The sequence below is a fragment of the Fundulus heteroclitus genome, chromosome 7, assembly GCF_011125445.2.
Source record: "Fundulus heteroclitus isolate FHET01 chromosome 7, MU-UCD_Fhet_4.1, whole genome shotgun sequence".
Classification (NCBI taxonomy): Eukaryota; Metazoa; Chordata; class Actinopteri; order Cyprinodontiformes; family Fundulidae; genus Fundulus; species Fundulus heteroclitus.
In genome coordinates, this window is record NC_046367.1 from 23,605,931 (window position 1) to 23,625,745 (window position 19,815).

Here is a 19,815-nt window from a genome sequence, read left to right on the forward strand (position 1 = left end):
GTTTGTTTGTTTTTTTACTTTTTGCACCTCCCAAGTACGCGAGGAGGTCAGGAAAAGACGCGGGAGCGGGTTCGACGTGACATGCATTTCAGCCAATGCACCGACAGATTGAGAGTAAACACTCGGACGGCGGCAGATTGTGTCGGTGTGACTGGTCATTATTCCCGAAAGAGGATTTCTCGCAGCAGCTTTGATTGCATTAATCCTTCAAGAGAATGAAATCCCGTCTGACAGGGAGAACATGGAAAATCGGGCTATCTTGTGAAAGTTGGATTATCGCGAAAAAAAATAAATGACCACTATTTCGAAACCGTACATGCTCTTGGAGATAAGGAGAGGCACGGAGGCGGAGAGTGCATTTCTGCCTCTGCGTGTGTCGTGCTGGATTTAGGATTTCACCAGCGACGGACGATCAGCTGCAGTCCGGACGGACTTTTTTGCTTTAAGCACGGGATAGTCAGCGGTGTCATGGTGTGCCGTGGTTTTAAAAATGTCCCCGTACTGATGGCCACTTAAAGTTTCCGTCATACGGTTTAAAAATCTTTTTTATGGAGGCACTGACAGAAGTCAGACATCTAAAAGAAGAATCCTTCAATGTTTCCTTGCTTGCAAGAAACACAAATTTGGCTTTTTGGAAATATTTCAAGGCACAAAAAAACTCAAACAGCCATGATGTGACGATAGTACGACACTGCAGACACACTTATTTTATATCAATTTGTTATACTAACAGTATTAAGCTGCTGTTTACTATTTTGCCATGTGTTCTGGCTTATTAAAAACATGTTATACAGGACTAAATGTGAGAAAATTAAGGTTTTTTATGGCAAGGCAAGGCAAGGCAAGGCAAATTTATTTATATAGCACAATTCAGTACAAGACAATACAAAGTGCTTTACATGATTAAGATATACCAAAATAATAAAATGTAGATAGAAAATAGAATAAAAGCAAGTAGGGATAGAATGTAGTAACAAAAAAGAACATTAAAAACAGTAAAACTGTTTAACTAGAACAGTCAAAGGCAATTTTAAACAGATGTGTTTTTAATCTCGATTTAAAGGAACTCGGGCTTTCCGCACTTTTACAGTTTTCTGGAAGTTTGTTCCAGATAAGAGGAGCATAGGAACTAAATGCTGCTTCTCCATGTTTAGTTCTGGTTCTAGGTATGCAGAGTAGGCTGGAGCCAGAAGACCTTAGTGGTCTGGAGGGTTGATACACTGATAACAAGTCTGTGATGTATTTAGGAGCTAAGCCATTTAGGGATTTATAGACTAACAGAAGTATTTTAAAGTCTATTCTCTGAGATACAGGGAGCCAGTGTAAGGACTTTAGAACTGGTGTGATGGGCTCTACGTTCTTAGTCTTAGTGAGGATGCGGGCAGCAGCGTTCTGGATCAGCTGTAGCTGTCTGATCCACTTTTTTAACAGACCTGTGAAAACACCGTTGCTGTAATCAATTCTACTAAAAACAAACGCATGGATTAGTTTTTCCAGATCCTGCTGAGACATCAGTCCTTTAATCCTAGAAATGTTCCTCAGGTGATAGAAAGCCGACCTTGTAATTGTCTTTAGATGCTTTTGAAGGTTCAGGTCTGAGTCCATCACTACACCCAGATTTCGGGCCTGATTGGTGGTTTATGGAACATCACATTCTAGTCCTCAATCTGAAACCCCCATATTGGGATCAAGGCTGTTGAATTCAGTTATCTGTTTTCGGGATGTGTTTGTTACTTCTGACGAGACATTTACATCTATTAATTAAAACATTAGTGAATGAATGAAGTGTCCTCCAAACTTTTAGAAAATTATTAGCAAAACTGAACGGAAAATGGGTAAAACCCTCAGTTTCAGTTTCAAGCATCTGACATGCTGAGATGTTTTAAAGGGGCCTAGTCATATATGTTAACCATAAAGAGAAAACATATATTCGTCTTCAATAAAACAAAATATGCCAAGCGTTCATCCTGATAGTGTTTACTTAGTCCTTTTTGAGCCTGAAAGGAACTTTACACCAGGCGCGATCAGCAGATACAAGCATTGTTGTGCCATCTGCCGGCTGTACCGCGAGACTATCAGAAAGCAAGATGGCGACAATTGCTGCAGCCTCTGTAAGAGCCAGTAGACCGTCCAGCAATGCTTGGCAGTAAAGTGACAGCTCGGCCTGGTCAAAGACCAACCTGATCTACTGTACATGGTTAGGGTTAGTCATGTGCTGCATGGAACTGGACCAGCCGATTCGCAGTACAAACCAGATTCACTGGCATTACCTTTCACATGGAAGAATGAAAATAGACTTGTTTACTCATTGCACGCATGTGCAATATCGTACTTTCGGTATGCAACATTTTGTGTGTAAAACACAGAAAATAAATATACTAAGCCAACAGGACACAATACGTTAATCAGAAAACCTACTGGCATATAGGTTTTGTATGTCATAATGCTTGACGAGGCCCCTTTGATCTACACCATTGTAGCCAGAATTGTGTAGCATGAAAACTGCGTACAAAACTACCGGTAATGTTATTACTGGATCATTGCTATGAGATTTGAGTCGTAGTTGCATCAGTACTATGGCAGTGTAACACTTGTGCAACGTGAAAGCTGCAGCAATAATACAACAGGGTTTTTTTTTTTATTTTTATCTTAACAATCTGTGGCAGCCTGTCCAAACTAGTGGGTAAATTATGTATGCTGGTTTCAAATCCTTAGTAAGGTGATGCTAAGAGAGTTCTTTTTCCAGTGTGTCTTTGGAAGAAAAAAAACAGCGGATATGCAAATGTTTGACAGTCGTCTACAGCTGTAAAGAGCAGAACGGTACAGAGCTAAATGTTAATTTTATTCCATATTTTTGCTATTCTATGTATAAACTCAAAGGAAACTGATTTTATGGATCACATTATTATAACCAGGATAATCCTTATGTTGTTAGTGCTGCTCGATGTCAGGGGAAGAAAAAGAAACATTTTGGTCACTGTAGAATGTATCATTAAAAGATGTGATACATTTATTTCACTCTTGGCTTTTTGCTATCTAGCCTTTTCTGCTCATATTTCTTGAATTGCCGATTTATTTTGATTAATCATTTTTGATTGTTGGAACTAAAAAAAACTAAATAGATTAACATTCCAAAACATCATTCGAGCAGTAGAAGAAGCAATTGTAGTTTCTCTGCGTTGTTAAATAAAAGTAATTAGATCATGTGTAACTACAGTGAAACCGTGGTATTTTTATCATGTCTTGACATTTGCGTGCCTACTTTGCTTCTATCCTCTCCTATAGCCACGTCTTTGGTATTTTTTTTTTTTTTTTTTGCCTGTCGTGGGGGGTTTTCGTTCCCTGCTGCCACCCACCATGTGAATAATGAGCAGCACAGATAGCAGCCAATGAAGCGACCCCCCTCCCTGTTAGCCAATGAAACTTAACAACCATGTCCAGATCAGGCCTTTCCTGCTGGGACTGACCAGCCCAGCTTCACACTCCTCTGCCACCCACCCACACATACCACACTCTCTCTGACACGCTGCCTCCTACTAGATAAAAAGAAAGAAAATAAGTGGAATGTGTTCAGAGAAGCTACAGAGTTGCCTCTTTACATGATCGCAAACTGAAAGTCAAATAATCCAGCAAAAAAAAAAAAAAAAAACTGGCGAGGACTTCTTCTGCAAACACCGGGGGGAGAGCCGATCCAGCCGCAGCCGACGTGACAGATTGATTTTCAAGCCTAGCTTGCTCCGAGGCGTTGGTGCTGGTAATGTGACTAACGCAGCGAGTTGCTATGAATGTCTGGCCTCAACATGACCAAAAGGTTGCTTTGAAGTCCGTCCAAGCAACCTAACAATCCCAGTCATGCCCCAGCTGTAAAACTACCGACCGCCGCCCACTTCATCACGTCTTTTCAGCGCGCCTCAAAATAAACTTTCAAACCCAGAAGGATAGAGATGAGCACAAAAGACTCTTCGGTGACTCACTGCAGAACCTGCGAGGGAAAGTGTTTGCCATTCCTGAACTCGCAAACAAGCCTCGGAAAAGACCCTGAAAAAAAAAAAAAAAAAAACAGAACAAAAGACGACAGAGGTTGATCATTTTATTTTGCCGTGAGAAAATGTGGGGGAGCTCGCAGGGAAGGGTTTTTTTTTTTTTTTTTTGGTGGGGGGAGCTTGACAGTGGGCTTTGAAAGACACTTTTGAATGTGACATAGTAGCATTCCGATTATTGTTCATCGGGAAAACCGCTCCAAAGCCTCCGAGACGTGCAAACGAAGGGTACGTGCGATCAAAAGAGTAAACACTTGTTATTCTTGTGCTGGGATCCGCAGCTTAGCGTTCGACGGTTTAGAAAGAACAGAAGGAACGTCTCATTTGCTTTCAAATTGTGACTCAGACAAAGCTGAATTTATAAGCTTTTAGTTGTGAAATGCTTTAGACATAAATACAGAGAACATCTAAATTTGGAGGCATCTATATTTTGATCTTTTTTAATGTATTGAGAGTTTTTAACATGTTCCAGATATTGCGTGCAAGAAAAGTACAACTCTCGCCCTTGGACATCCTTATTGATGGGCACTGCCCTGTTGGCCACCTTACATAAACCCAATGTCCTTTCCACAGATCCTTTTCTGAGGGACATTTGAGAAGTGAAGCGTGTCACATTGTTGCAAAGAAGAATTTTACCGCCTTTAGTTAGTCGTGGCATTTGATGTGGAGCATGAATCACAAGGACGGTGCAAAGAAAACCCTTAAAATGATCAGTTACGCTGTTATGCATTTTAGGGGATTTCAATATTGTTGTTTTAACCTCAGTAGGATGATTACACATCTTTCAGCTTGAATGATTTTTTTTTTTATTAGATGGGTTTACAAATTTGGATTTATTGAGGGGTTTTGTCATGGATTCAGACTTAAAAACCCACAGCGGGCTCAAACAGAAACTCACAACCCCACAATCTTATGGGTAAATGCCCCCATGGCAAGTCTGAGAGAAACTGAAAGCTTTTCGAAGTTTTTTTATATGCAACCAACAGATGCCTGACTTCATATTTGAATGGTCTGATGATCAGAATTTGTAGAGTCTGTTTCATTTGGTTGATTTCCAGATATCAACATAGTTCACAAGTTTTCAACACAGTTGTATGGAAGCCCGTTTCCGCTACATGAAAGTAAAAAACGGCACATAGAAAGTCATAATTATGAGATACTAAGTCATAATTATGAAATACCAAGTCATAATTATGAGATACAAAGTCATAATTATGAGATACAAAGTCATAATTATGAGATACTAAGTCATAATTATGAGATACTAAGTCATAATTATGAGATAAAAAGTCATAATTATGAGATAAAAAGTCATAATTATGAGATACTAAGTCATATTTACCACAACTATGGTAAACTCGTCTCCGCAGTCGATTTCTTGACCTTAGGTCACCTCCTTTGCCATCTAGTAAGCTTAGAAGAACTCGAACTGTTTCCCTGTCTGTTACTAGACCATTCATCCAACATTTTTGGTGCATACAGATCAAACGGATCCCTGTCTATTTCCCATCCTCAAAAAGAGAGGATGTATATAGAAAAAGCAAGCTACTGTAAGTTTCTGGAGCATATAAGAATCTGATAATACCTGCTGTTACGCAAAGGTCAGTCTCCAACTGCTATGGTATGTCATAATGACTTTTTGTCTCATAATTATGACTTAGTATCTTATAATTATGACTTTTTATCTCATAATTATGACTGAGTATCTCATAATTATGACTTAGTATTTCATAATTATGACTTTGTATCTCATAATTATGACTTTGTATCTCATAATTATGACTTAGTATCTCATAATTATGACTTTGTATCTCATAATTATGACTTTCTATGTGCCATTTTTTTACTTTCATGTGGCGGAAACGGGCTTCCATACAGTTGAGGTCGAGGCCATTCAAAAAGATTAATGGGAGCCTCCATTATGTGTGATAATTTATCACACATCCAAAAAATTAAAAAAAACAACTATGTTCATGTTTCAGTAGTCTAGCTGTTGATTAAAGCAACGTTGAAGAATTTTGGGGTTGAATTCAGACTTCATTATTCACCCACTTTGTACAGCGAGAACGACCCTTATCATGATGTTGCCACCACCATACCTGACACTAAGATGTTTCAGATTTAAAAGCCTAATGTCGTTTAATCTGAATAAACTTCTTGTCATTGTGGTTAATTAGCTCAATCTTTGTCTTGTCAGATCAAATGAAAGTTTTCTCCAGCAGCATTTTGTTTTTCCATGTGAGGAACTGACCAATGTGTTTTCTGAGAGAAACAGTTTCTGTGCAACAAGACAACAACTCGGCTCGATGTTAGTCAGGATTAACCAGGCAAACATCAGGCTTCAAAGAGGACCTTAGCCCCTGTAGCCACAGAATCCAAAATTAGGGGTGTAACAATACATCGATCCACATTGATACATAGATTTAATGGTGCAAAATGAAAATATCAATCCCTATCGTCATTTTTAGGATGCAACCTTATTTTGAAATTCACAAGGAACGAGACTAAAGTGAACAGGTGATCTATTATTATTATTTTAAAATTAGAAGAATGTTGTTTTTGATTTAAATGTCTGCTTAGAAGTAAATTGGTCAAGTACATTTTTTGTGCGTTAACATCATTGTAAATAATAAAGTTAGATGGGCAGGTGATACTGCATCATACCAATTGCATCGATGGGAAATGGTAACAGCCTTTGTTATATTGGCAAATATCATATTGTTATCCAAACAAATCAATATAACATCGTATCATGATAAAGCTGGTGATTTACACCCCTATCCGTAATATCGCTGGGGAGGGTGGGTCAGAATTTCCCCCAGGTCAATACAGGAACCTTGGTGTCATTCTGGACTCTGACCTCAATTTTAACAACCACATAAAGTCTGGCACTAAATTACCTTACTATCATCTTGAAAACATTGGCAGGGGAAAAAGGGGTTTCCTGTCGAAACTGAACGCATAACAATTGGTGCAGGCTTTTAGCTTCTGCAAGTTCGACTATTGTAATGGTGTCTTTACTGGTCTCAGTAAAACAACCAATCAGCCAGCTGAAGTTCATCCAAACGGCTTCTGCCAGAGTCCTGACCCACACCTGGAAAATGGTTCATATCACACACCAGTTCCTAAATCACGACAACGGCACCCTATTTGTAGAAGGAGAGGTATATTTCAAAAAATGTTGCTGTTGGTCAACAAAGCCCAAAATGGTTTTGACCCAAAACATAGTTGCTTGTCAAGCGCGAACAATACAGACCCCTCGGGTCATTGGAGACCATTTGGTGTTCCCAAGATGAGAACCAAACAAGGGAAGGGCCCCTTTAGTTTCTATGCTCCCCAGCTACGGGGGGAAAAAATCCCTGAGAAATTAAGAGTAGAAAATGTTGGTTTCTGTAAAGCAGGAGTGAAATCATTGTTTACTGCAGCTCCCGATTAAATAATCGGACTGATGAACTGTTTACCCAATTTCTGATGAGTGATTGAAGCGTAAGATTTAAATTCAATTGGCTGCTCATCATTTGTTTTTAAGCAATGCTTTTAAAAGCGTTTGACACACACACACACACACACACACACACACACAGCTCTTTTAAAGCATAGCTTAAAGGCTTTTATGTTAACGTCCCTCCCTTTGATTTTTGGATATCTTGGCGTACAACCGGTGGTATATAATTAAAACTTGCCCGGCCTTACACTTTATAGTCAGGTCCTCGTCAAAGAAGAATCAATTTGAACGCACTCTGCCACGTCTGATAAAGAGGCCTCTAATATCCAGGCAGGATTTCAACAAGGTGTGGTCGAGCTCTAACTTGCGGGGACATTTTAGCAAAGATTAGTGGGGATTAGTGGGGATGTGCAACCAGTTAACGCTTAAAAAAAATATATTGAAACTGTACGCTCTTAAATCATGCCACTGTGACATCCCCCCCCCCCCCCCCCCCTTAAAAGTTTCAAATTAATATATTTGTATATGCAATGACTGTTTACTGCAGCTGGTAAAACACTCCTTTGTCAAAGGGTGTAACACGTTAAATTAATTTAGATTTTGCTTTGCCCACAGCAGAAAAACTGAAAGCTGGGGAGCTTTTAAGGCTTAAAAAGTAGTCCATCCAAACTCCTTAAGTTCTGAGCTCAGCCAGTTGGTCAAATTAATGATAATAGCCCGTGGAAACGCCCGCTGTGTGCTTCCTCGGCCTCTTCCTGCTGAATGCGGCTTGTCTGCCGGTCCGGTGGTACGGCATGGTAATGACTCCTCAAATGCCACCTCGCTCTGTTGCGGAGAGAGCGGGGTAAGCGGGTTAATTATCATGACAATGGTCGAGCCTGAAAGCGCCGGCCGACTCTAGACGCCGCATTGGAGATGGCCGGGAACGACTCTATAATCACAAATGGAAAACAGAAAGGTTTTGATTTCCTAAAATGCAGACAAGATTGTAGAAGGGTCACAACATCTTTGTTTTGTAACTTTTGTCACGTTTCTCTCTCAGGGGCTCGGGTGCTTTTTTTTTTTTTTTTTTAATCCGGAACCTTCAGCCCCGATGCATTCACCCTGAGATACAGTCTTTTGTTTCTCTGTTTAACGGCGAGCTGCTCGTGAAGTCAAGAGGCTAATCAGCAGCTGCGGAGCTATTCACGGGGGGGCACCGCTGTAGTACAGCATGGGCCCATTGGGCAGAACTGTTAAGAGTGACAATAATGGCTCCGGTTTGACACGCTGCACACAGGCCCTGCAAGTGTGCACTCGAGTCATTGATTTGGAGCTCAAGTGTGGTTGATGTTTGCTCCCCAAACATTGACTTCGTTCTCCAAATTAAACTTAAGCACCGTGCCCTGGACCGCGTCCCGAATAGCTGAACCGAATCCTTTGGATGCGATTAAACTAATTTAATCTGGAGAGCCCTCCAAACCGGACTGGCAGCGCAGCGGAGCGTCGCGCCACTGCTGCAGAGTGGCAGCGCAAGCGTGTCATTATTTTTAAGGGCTTACATGAAAATCCAGCCTCGTATTTAAAGCTTTAGGCGTGGGATGAAGAAGTGCTAACTGGCGCGCTCGTCACAACGCGGAGGGTTTACACGGGCCTTTGCGGAGTCTCAGTAACGTCAGCTGATTGACGATGAAAAAGGCGTGCACCTTATCCTGTAATTTACTGCAATTTACCGTAATTTTTCAAGCTGTATGCAAACGAAATTTCGTTCTGCACGCACCCTGTGCATACAAAATGACAAATAAAGTTGTCTAAGTCTCTAAGTCTAAGTCTAAGTCTAAAACCTGCAGCCAGTAAATCAGGTTTTCGTACGTAACTCTAAGGAATGACTGGGAGCCGATTTTGGCAATCAATGTGACCAGGAGGGAGACTGCTGGTCGCATAACTTTTAAAACATGATAGATTAGACCTTTAGTGATAGAAACAGTCAGAGAAGCTTTACCTGCAGATTTACCTTAAAGATTATAAAACAGGGAATCTCAGTAAGTGACACACAGCCTTTTGCAAAACTTGTACATATAATGTGGAACCACGTTTTGCTGCAATCTCAGCTGGAAGTACTCTGGGACGTGTCTTTTGTGTCTTTTTGCACATCTAGAGATTGTATTCTTTGCTTATTCCTCTGTTAAAAAAAGGAAAACAAAAAAAGAAAAATCCAGTTGAATCACAGTGGATGCAGAGCGTCTGTGCACTGCAAAAACGTAAGTAAAAATAAGTCAAATGTTCTTGAAATTAGTGTATTTGTCCTTGATTTAAGCAGGTAAATAAGATGATTTGCCAAAGGAATGAAATGTTTGCACTTAAAATAGGAACAATTCATCTCCATAGTCTTATTTAGAGGGCAGAATATCTAAATATCTTATTTTAGGGGTCAAAATACTCATTCCATTGGCAGATAATCTTATTTACCTGCTCAAATCAAGGACAAATACACTCATTTCAAGAAAATTTGACCTATTTTAGTTCCGTTTTTGCAGTGTGTACATCAGGTTCCAAGTCTTGCCAAACTCTCATTTGGATCCAAGCGTGGACTTTGACCTGGCCCGCTTTGATATCCGAAGTAATAATAATAACAACCTTTATTTAACCAGATAAAACCGCATTAAGATCTGAAATCTCTTCTTCAAGATCGGGATTCGTGTCACTCCACGGCAGCTCTATATTTAGGCCATTGTCCTGCCGGAAGCTGAACCTCCGTCCCACGCTTGAATCTTTTTTCAGCCTCTAACAGGTTTTTGCTTCCAAGGTTGCACTTTTGGCTATATTCAACCGTGCATGTAATTGCTGAAACGAACATGCTTTTAGAATCTGCCTTGCACCTCCTGTCTGGCGGGCAGCACCTGCTGCGCGCGGACTGTTTACAAATTGGGATGCGCACAAACCGTCGAAACAGCGTGACAACGCCCGGCGAAAACAGCGTGCGCACCTGCGCTTCTGTTGGAGAGTAAAACCCGGGTTAAAGCCTGCTATTAGCTCCTCCACAACCTGATCCCTGACCTGTCTGGTGTCTCCCTTCATCTTGATGATGATGCTGCTAGCGCCTCAACAAAACAGTAGTTTTGTTGTCATACAGACCAAGTAGACGGTTTACTTAATTAGCTGTCTAGTTAAGGCAATTGAGCACACTAGATTTGAATTAAAGCTATCGGATTAAAAGAAAAAAAAAAGATCTGATTATGCAAGCTTTTTTTGTAAAAAAAAAATAAAAAAATTGAAAGCCATGCATCATTTTCCTTTCACTTCACAATCATGCAGTATTTAGTCCTGGTCTATTTCATAGCATTTAAGCAAATACACTCAAGCTTATTGTTGTAATGTGATAACATGCAAAAAAAAAAAAAAAAAAAAAAAAAAGTGTCCTTTCACTGTTGCGAGACCCTGTAACCCCACTTCAAACGTTAATAAGGGATGCTGGAAGAAAAGGTAAAAGAAGTAACCTTCACATTTGAACATGCAGCAGAAAGCCCAATAGCTCTGCTGCACTCGAGCCAGATGAAAATTACGTAGGAAACCATTTGAAATTCAAAAACGGGGATCGACAAATTGAGCACAGAGGGTGAGTTCTGCGAGGCAGTTGATATCGGACACTGATTGTGATTAATATTAGCAGCGCGCATGAAGGAATGTTAGGAAACCATGTAAAACTGCAGCCGCTCTGTATTTTTCACCAACTATTCAATTAATAACAATCAGTTTTGCGCTAATTCTCAGTGTGCATTCCTCAATAAATCACGACTGCGCATGGAGGGGTTGATGAACAGACTGAGGGCCCACATGTGATTTATCCCAAGCGTTGCAAAAACATTTGTCCTTATAGGTTAGTTTGATACGTTTAAGAGCAGCAGAAAGCAGAAAGAGACACAATGACCTCCTGACTTGTTACAACCTCAAACTTTAAGGTATTTTACTGGGGTTTTCTGCGACTAATTCAAAGTTATCCTTCACTATGAAATGGAAGAGAAATGATGGAATGTAGTTTACAAATGACACCTGAAAATAGTGGCATGAATTTTCACTCAGCCCCATTTACTCTGATATCCGCAAAAAAAACCTAGAATATGAGAAAATAGTGGAGCTGTGACGAGACCTCGTAGCAAGAAGGAGGGGGGGGGGGGGTTAACTTGAAACCTTGTATTTATGTTTAATACTTTTCATTTGAAATAAGAAAAGGAGCTTTTTTTCCTGCTTTGCTAATAATAATAAGTCTGGCTGCACTGTCCATTAGGGTGGCTAAAAGCTCTTCCCACAAAACCACAGAAGAAGAACCCCCCACTTTTAGATGGTTTGTCTGGTCAAATCTATGGGTGCTCGTTAGGAACAAAAGCAACCGTGATGAATTAACAGACGGGATCCAAAGTACTCTGTATGGGAAATGAAGAAGTGGTGTCCACTGGGCATTCTGGGATGTCTGTAAGTTCCCTGGTTCAAATCCCACAGACTGCCACTAGGCAAGACCCTAAGCCCCAGAATGTTGGCCGGGCACCCCACTGCTCCCTAAGGGACGGGTTAAATACAGAGCACACATTTCAATGGAATATACAAATTTGGAATGACAAATAAATAGGATTATTATGAATATTAATATTGCAATTAACCAACCATGAATGGCTAAAGCTTATGTAAGAAAGTATTAACACTATATTAAAGGGCCAGTTCACTGGGTTTTCATTTAAATAGAACATTTGTTTCTTTGCAGTTTAAAATCTACAATAATTATTAGTCAGATCTGAATTCAACAATTCTAGACTGAACAAGGATTCCTCAGAAGCCAATTTTACATAAATCAGGGCAGTATGTGTCGCTGTGGACTCTGGAAGGTGGATGCGCTACTGTGGAGATGTGTGAACAAAACTATGGGCAGCCATTGTTTGACTAAGAATAAAGTAAAAATCTCATCTCCTCTTGTTCTGGAGATCCCAATATTGTGTATCGTCTGTTCCCTTCAAGCTGCATGCAGAGTTGCACCTTCAGTTAATAGTCTACCTGTATGCAATTAAGTTGCAGTGCATGCCATGTAGGGGGGATACAGCAAACATGGAGGATGGTGCTCTGCTCAGACCAAAACTCAACCTTTTGTGAGGCAGAAAGAGAACAATGCACATCGCCCTGTTTACACAGCCTCAACGTTTAAAAATCGGTGGTGCTGGTGTCATGCTGTTGGGATGTTTCTCTTCATCAGGGACAAAAAATATAGAGTTGAGAAATAGACAGAGGTTACTAAATACAGGCCTATCCTAGAAGCAAACCTGTAAGAGGATGTAAAATACTTCAAGGCTTGAGAACAGACGAAGCTACAACAGCATTGAACCATATTCCTGTGTCAGAATGGCCTGATCAAAATCAGGACAAAATCCAATTCAGAAACTACAGCAAGCCCTAAAACGTTCTGTTCACAGATACAATCCATCCAACAAAAGTGGGCTTTAGCTATTTTTGCATAGAACAGGCAGAAAATCACTCCCTATACGTGCATAGCTGATAGAGAGAGAGAGACATCCCCTAAAACACTCGCTGCTGTGACAGCAGCAAAAACATTGAATCCAGGGGCCAAATACAGATGAAGGCCACACTAAAAAAGAAAGAAATGAATGCCAGGTATAATTTTTCATTTCATTTAAGAACCTAATGAAAGGCTGTGGTTGTAACGTGGCAAAATGTGAACCATTTATAGGGGCATAAACACTTAAACAGCTCGCGTGCTGTATTACAGAGGAAAATTCGGATTTTACTGTTTGTGTGAGGAGGTGAAAGCGTCTAACAGCTACAGAGAGCCCTGCTGGGATGACTGCACGGCTCTAGCTCTGCCGGAGCATCCATCCTCGCGCTCTCAGCCTACGGTCTTTACGGCGCGTTTCCGAGGGGCCGTGTCAACAGCTCAGGGAGAGTCTGACGGAGTATGTCAGCGCCGTCTATTCAGAAGAGCTGTCAACGCCGGCTTTGAATCAACCATCTTTCAAACGGGGCGCAAAAACACAAACAAGCCCTGCGGGACACATGTCATAATAAAGTATCTGCCCAAAATTCCACACGACAACAAAGAAAAAAAAAAATAGAAAAGCAATCACACCTTGCCTTTATCCTTTTTTTTTAAGTCTCTTCAAACTTTCCTTTACTTGTATTGCAATTAGGAGCAACGGGCATCAACAAAGGCAGACGCAATTTACTTAAACGCTCGCCGTCTCTCACGGCAGTCTATATCAACAGTTCATGATGTTTGCTGTGGAGGCATGAAAAGGCCGGCCCTGTCGTGACTCGTACGCCTTATGTCGTATTATTCTCCAATAATGAGCCATGTACGTGGCATGCATCCCATTCAGGGGAGAGAAAGGAAACCGCATTACCTTGGAGCACTGCTTGTGATTCTGGCACCACACCAAGGAGCCATTATTCTGCAAACGAGAAGGGAAAACATCGTTATTCATCAGGAGATACTGTTGAAAACGCATTTGCAACAATCAATCCATCAAAATGCACAGAGGTAACGCTGACCCTCCCCTCTTCTGTCGCAACATATATATATATCCCCCAGCATGAAGCGCAGCCCTCCTGGTGATTGATTAGAGGAATGCGTGGGTCTGAGTCAGACCGTCTCCACCCAAAGAGAGGAGGGCCGCGGCACACCTCTGGTCAGTTTCAGGAGAGCGCGGCGACCTCTGCTTTTTTTTTTTTTTTTTTTTTGGGAGGATTCGTTTGATCCGTGGACACGCGCTCCTGAAGTTCAGCCAGGGGCGAAGCTGATGTAAGCAGTCCCGGTTTCGGGCTAACCGCGTTTCATCTCCTCTCCGTCAAGGTGCCACCTATTTGCCCTCCAGCAAATCCAATATTTGCTCCGCGCGGTTACGTCTGCTCCCAAGGCGCAAGTGTGTAAAGGTGTTCGATTATTCAGTGAGGGATAGAGGTAGAGGTAAAATGGCCTGTTCAAAATGTTGTTTACTCTAGTCGTTATGGTGAATTGCTTTGTTATTATTCGTCAAACAAAAGAGAGCGCTGCCAGCTATGCCAAAAGATATGCACGCGTGTACTGGTCATTTGGCCCTAACCCTACACGCCTTGTACATACAGTAAATGTGCTGTCTGCCACGGGTCGTTTGGTACAGATCGTACATCAGTTCTTACCCAGGAGGATGATTCCTGATTTATAAGTCATTTTCTACGTCTCAATCATATAGTAATCCAAAGAAACGTGGCTATATGATGTCAATAAATAAGATCTAGAAACTTGGAGGTTGTTCTGAATTAGTATAGCTTGATCCAGGGTCCTAATCTGTAACAACCCCGAATATGTTATTATAAACTATTAATAGCTCAGAACATCGCGGGCTGATAATCAAGCAGGCCTTTTTACAGGAAAATGTGCATTGAAAATTGGTAATGAGACTCAGTTCACTGATCAAAAGTGCAAATCAGGTCTTTATAATTTTGAAGTCTGTGCTTTTAGGGGTGAGTTTGGCTCAAGGCTTAAATTTGAGTCGCCATCTCTGATGGACGTGAAGATGTGTTCTGCACTAAAAGAACGGGTGGAACGGACCTTATTCCAAAGGAGCCATTTTGCAATTATAGATTAATTTTAAATTCAATGATGAATCAAATGTAACTTTTGCCCCTTGAGCATTTTTTGTTGTTGTAAAGATGCAGAAAAGATGATGTCTCCCTCCATCTAAACAACATCAAATTAATGTTGAAAAGACATCCACAAAAAAGTTGTGTATTAATTAAGGTAAACAAAGTTTCGGTTTCATCAAATGAACAAACCAAGCATGACGTATAATGCTAAAATAGTTTGCTTTTCAACTGTTAGGATATCAACAAGGTCAAGTGGAACGAGCTGTTTATCCCAGAACTACATGGCACACTTAGATGGCACTGACCCAAAAGATTGGCACATATCTATCAGATACCACCCTGGAGGTGACACAGCTTCCCTGCTGATGTCACAGTTTGGATGTGTACCGCCCTTGTATGGGTGTGTCCCGAGATCCCTTTATAATGTTTGTGTAATGAGCACTCGAGGCCTCCTGCCGATCAGGGGCCCATCAGCGCTGGTGTGACTGTAACTATTTCTCTGTCTTTACTTAGATAAAATATAACTAAAAGCATACTTGTCTGTTTTATGCGTCCTACATTCAAGGTAAAAAGTAAGTGGGAGTCGCCTGACTGGGTAAAACGAACTGGGTCCACCGAGGGTGCTTCACCGTAGTCACGGCACGGTGAAACAGTAACAAAATGGTGTTTCCACCCGGACCCAAAGGACGACATACCACCTTCCGTTTTTTCGGTCAGGACGTCATTCCGGAAGAAAAACACACAGCTTGCGGCCGCAAAAAAGGTAAGGAGATTTCATTCATCTCCTAGTGTCTTTTTCTTCCTGGAGGGCCGACTTTTTGTATTTCTAAAGGCAGAGAAAAGTTGAGGATAATTGTTTGCAAACGTGTCGATAATCGATGAGAATTTGGGATTTGCGTGCGGTCACAGAGGTGAGAGTCCGGGAATCCTTGGCCAGGGTTCCGAAAATACTGTGCACCTTGAGAATTTAGGGTTTAAAAGGTCCCCTTGTTAGGCACAGAGGAAAATACGTGTTCCTCTGTGCGTAGCATAAAAGCGGCCATTCTGACAGACACGCCTGTACGCGTGGCTTCTTAAACATTGTGTAGCCTAGAAAATGTGGGTTTAGAGCTCCCTTATTTTCCGCGAGGACGAACATAAAAATCTTCGTCTTTGCGGTAATATAAAAGCAGCCTTTTTCGAAAAACGAGCGCGTATGAGACTGAGAACACGCGTGGCTTCTTAAACATCGTGTAGCCTAGAAATTGTGGGTTTAGAGCTCCCTTATTTTCCGCGAGGACGAACATAAAAACCTTCGTTTTTGCGGTAATATAAAAGCAGCCTTTTTCGAAAAACGAGCGCGTATGAGATTGAGACCGGAGGTACCTACAGAGTTAACTAAAGATTGGCCAGAGAGACTGCTTGGATCCGCGGATATTGAGTGTGTCTGTGTGTGTGTGTGCAAATGGGTCTTTGTGTGTAAGTGAGGTTACAGATAAATGTATTTGTGTTTTGTTTTGTTTTGGGGGTTTTTGGCGCAGGGGGGTGTTCAAAGTGCAACCAGTTGGTCGGGGCAGTTGGATTAATAAGAAAAAGAAAAGCGAAAGTCTTTAATAAAATAAAAAATAAAAAGGAAACGGAAACGGAACTAAAAGGGCGTTGCACCGGGGAAGCGTTTACGTGGGGACCGACTGGGACTTCCGTTGTGGATAAAATTGTTCGTAACTATTAAATGCAACGTATAACTTTCAAAAAGGGGTAAGCGTCCAGGTGTCTGCGAGACACGGAGTTGTATCCTTGCGGGGCTGAAGAGTAAAACCGTGTTTGGACGAAACATTCGGGGGTCGTAGCCAGCGCAAGCTCTCCACTTTTAAACTAAGCGGGAACTTAACATGTTGAAAATACATCTTTCGGCGTTGCTATAGACGTTTAAAAACTATGAAAAACATAGAACTATTTAAGACAGTCAAAAAAAAGCAGGCCTGCACGTGTTTGTCTGTCTGAATGTCATCTTTGTATGTAAATGTATGTATTTGTGTATCGTATGTAACTAAACGTTCGTCTGTGTGATGTTCATGGTTTCAGAATGTTCATTTGTTTTGGGAGAACTGCAGCTCCGTAATTCAAATGACGTTTTTAATCATGAACTACGTTAACTAAAAGCTGAAGAAAGGTAAAGAGAGATTTCAATAACAGTTTGTTTTCTTCCCACATTAAACATCCGGCCAAATTAAATTGTTACACTGAGATATGCTAACGTGTCTACAGAAAATATCCCAGGGCTGTAAGAAATACTTGGGACTGGGGATAAAAGTTTTTGTTGTTTGGAGCTTAAATATGCAGTACAGCAACCAGAGGCGTTAGGGCTGTATTCAGTTATGCTATTAGATTGCGTTTGGCTTGTGTTTGTCAATGAATTCATGACAGCTGAAATAATAACAGAGAAAAAGCTTTTATATTGTAATTTTAGAACATTAATAAAATGGCAAACAGCATATGGGGAGCATATGGGAGAATGTTTGGGAGAAAAGGATTTTACAGCTGCCTAAAAAGAAGAATTTAAGAGCACTAAGATATACATGATTTTTGATTTAAATAGATGAGACAAACTGCTTTAAACAGACTGTATGGGACTAAATATGGTTGCTTTTCTAAGGGTTCTGTATTAATTTATTTTATTTCTTTTTACTGGGGATTTGAATGCAGCTAATGAGAAATTTTGAGAAGTATCACAAGGCCACATTAAGCATGTCATCGGTTACAAAAGCATCTGATGTTATCAGTTATGCTGAGCTGAGGCAAGCCTCAGAGGGTCAGTTTAATCTGAAACAGGACAATAGATATGATAAACAAATCTGACCATGATGTAAACATCTGAATGTTATGGCAAGGCTGGGTCTGTGTGTTCTGGCCTGGGGGCACGAAAACTATGTCAGAGGGAAAGAATGAAATAAAGCCAGCTTGTGAAGAGTTAGATTCTACTTCTAATCTCTTTGTTTTTGGGTAAGCTTTCTCAATGTGCTGAATTACGGGGAAAACTCTTATCATGTATAGAAAAACACTAGAAGCTCAAAAGCCTGAAAGAGAAAATGGTTGCTTTAAAGTTTCACCCTTGACCATTTAAAGATTGAAAAGCATTAATAACTAAGTTTGCATGATCGAAAGAGCTAGAAAGAAATCAAAAGAATGCTAAAAGATATTGGAACACACATAATGCACGCTTTAGGAGAATTTTTACTTTCGGGTTTTTATTGTTTTGTGTATTTTGATTATTTCTTTGTTAAATGATTCCTTTGCTTTAATTTTTGCATCACCAGTGACAAAGAAGTGACAATATTTAAGGTTGTTCGGCAGATAATTTAAGAAAAGGAGAAGTATTACTACAAAAACGCTGAAAGAAAAGGAACAAGAGATTCCTACCTCCCCTGGACCAACCAAGAACTTAGACACATCACGTTAAGAACCAAGACACTAGAAAGACCAGGTTTTCTTTTGTCACCTAATACACTAACAGAATTGTTTTTCTCTGAGTTACTTCTTTCAGATGATGTGAGATGAAACTGTAAGGCCACCTTGTTCCAACAGAAGTCTCTGGAAAGTGAGCTCTTTCAGGCCGTATGGTAAGAAGTCATGATCTAAAATGGACGTGCAGGGATTGACAAAAGTGACCAAATTATGCTAAGTTTTAACAAACTTATGGCAGGTAATATCGAGACCTTCTAGGCAAGGCAAGGCAAATTTATTTATAAAGTACAATTCAGTATTCAGTATCCTTCTAGAGGTAAGAAGGTGGCTTTGGAAATTGTTCATGTACCTCTTCCAACTGTTCCACTCTCCACTGACTCACATTAACATTTCTATCCTGTTCTCTGCTTTTTCTTGCAAGGAAACCTGGTCATATATAATTGGAATGTGCTAACGGAGAGATTTTAGTCTCTTTTTAGGCATTCTCAGAGACAAGTTAGCACCAAGCGGTGCCACAGTGGTCCAGAGGACGGAGAAAAAGGTGATGTACTTGACTCCTGCCTAATCCAGTTTTTAATCAAAAAAAAAAAAAAAAAAAAAAAAAAAAAAAAAAAAAAAAAAAAAAAAAAAAAATCAGTAATTTTTGCAGAAGCTGCATAGAGGTTTAATGGGGAATGTGATGCTACAAAGTTAAGAGAAATGTTTTTTATTAATGAACTTATACAAAGAGGTTGAACTGTCTGTAAAATATTTTGCTTGGATAAATTTTTAAGGGATCAAGATCTGGGGTAAAGGTGAAAAACTTCAAGAATAATTTTGTTTTAGAGGGAACGATGTGGTTGATTCTTGTAATTTTTGTTTTGATTTTTTTTCTTTTCAACTTATTTACACTACACTACGGATGAAGATGGACAATTCTTGTATTAGACAATTTGATTTTGGACGAAATCCATATTGGCAAAATGCTGGCAGAATTCTTGTGGTTTCAGACACAACGATGGGAGAAAGAAGATTCATGGACAATGCTCGTCCCGGAACGATGTTCTGGTGCTGAACTGAGACATGAGGACTGAAAATGGACAACTAATTGCGGGGACAAAGACAGAGGCATCGGATAACCTTCAATGGACCGCAACACGAAACAAAGATGAGTTGGCAGACACCCCTTCTGCATTTCACATCAGATTTTCCTGCACATAATTAAAACACGAAACACACATTAGAAACATACACATTGGCGGATGCGCTTAGAAGAAAACTTTCAGATTAAAAGCAATCAAGATT

At 40.5% G+C, this 19,815-nt stretch overlaps 1 protein-coding gene across 2 annotated transcripts in view; it reads right to left on the bottom strand.

The window, feature by feature from the left end:
* Positions 1–19,815, bottom strand: part of LOC105938286 (anosmin-1) — an 82,711-nt gene that overhangs the window by 47,503 nt on the left and 15,393 nt on the right. Inside the window, exon 2 of one of the 2 annotated variants that reach the window (XM_012879967.3) lies at positions 13,866–13,913. The exons of the other annotated variant lie outside the window; for it this stretch is intronic. Within the exon in view, the coding sequence (XP_012735421.3) occupies positions 13,866–13,913 (48 nt within the window). The remainder of the gene's footprint in view (positions 1–13,865; positions 13,914–19,815) is intronic. 2 annotated transcript variants of the gene reach the window in all.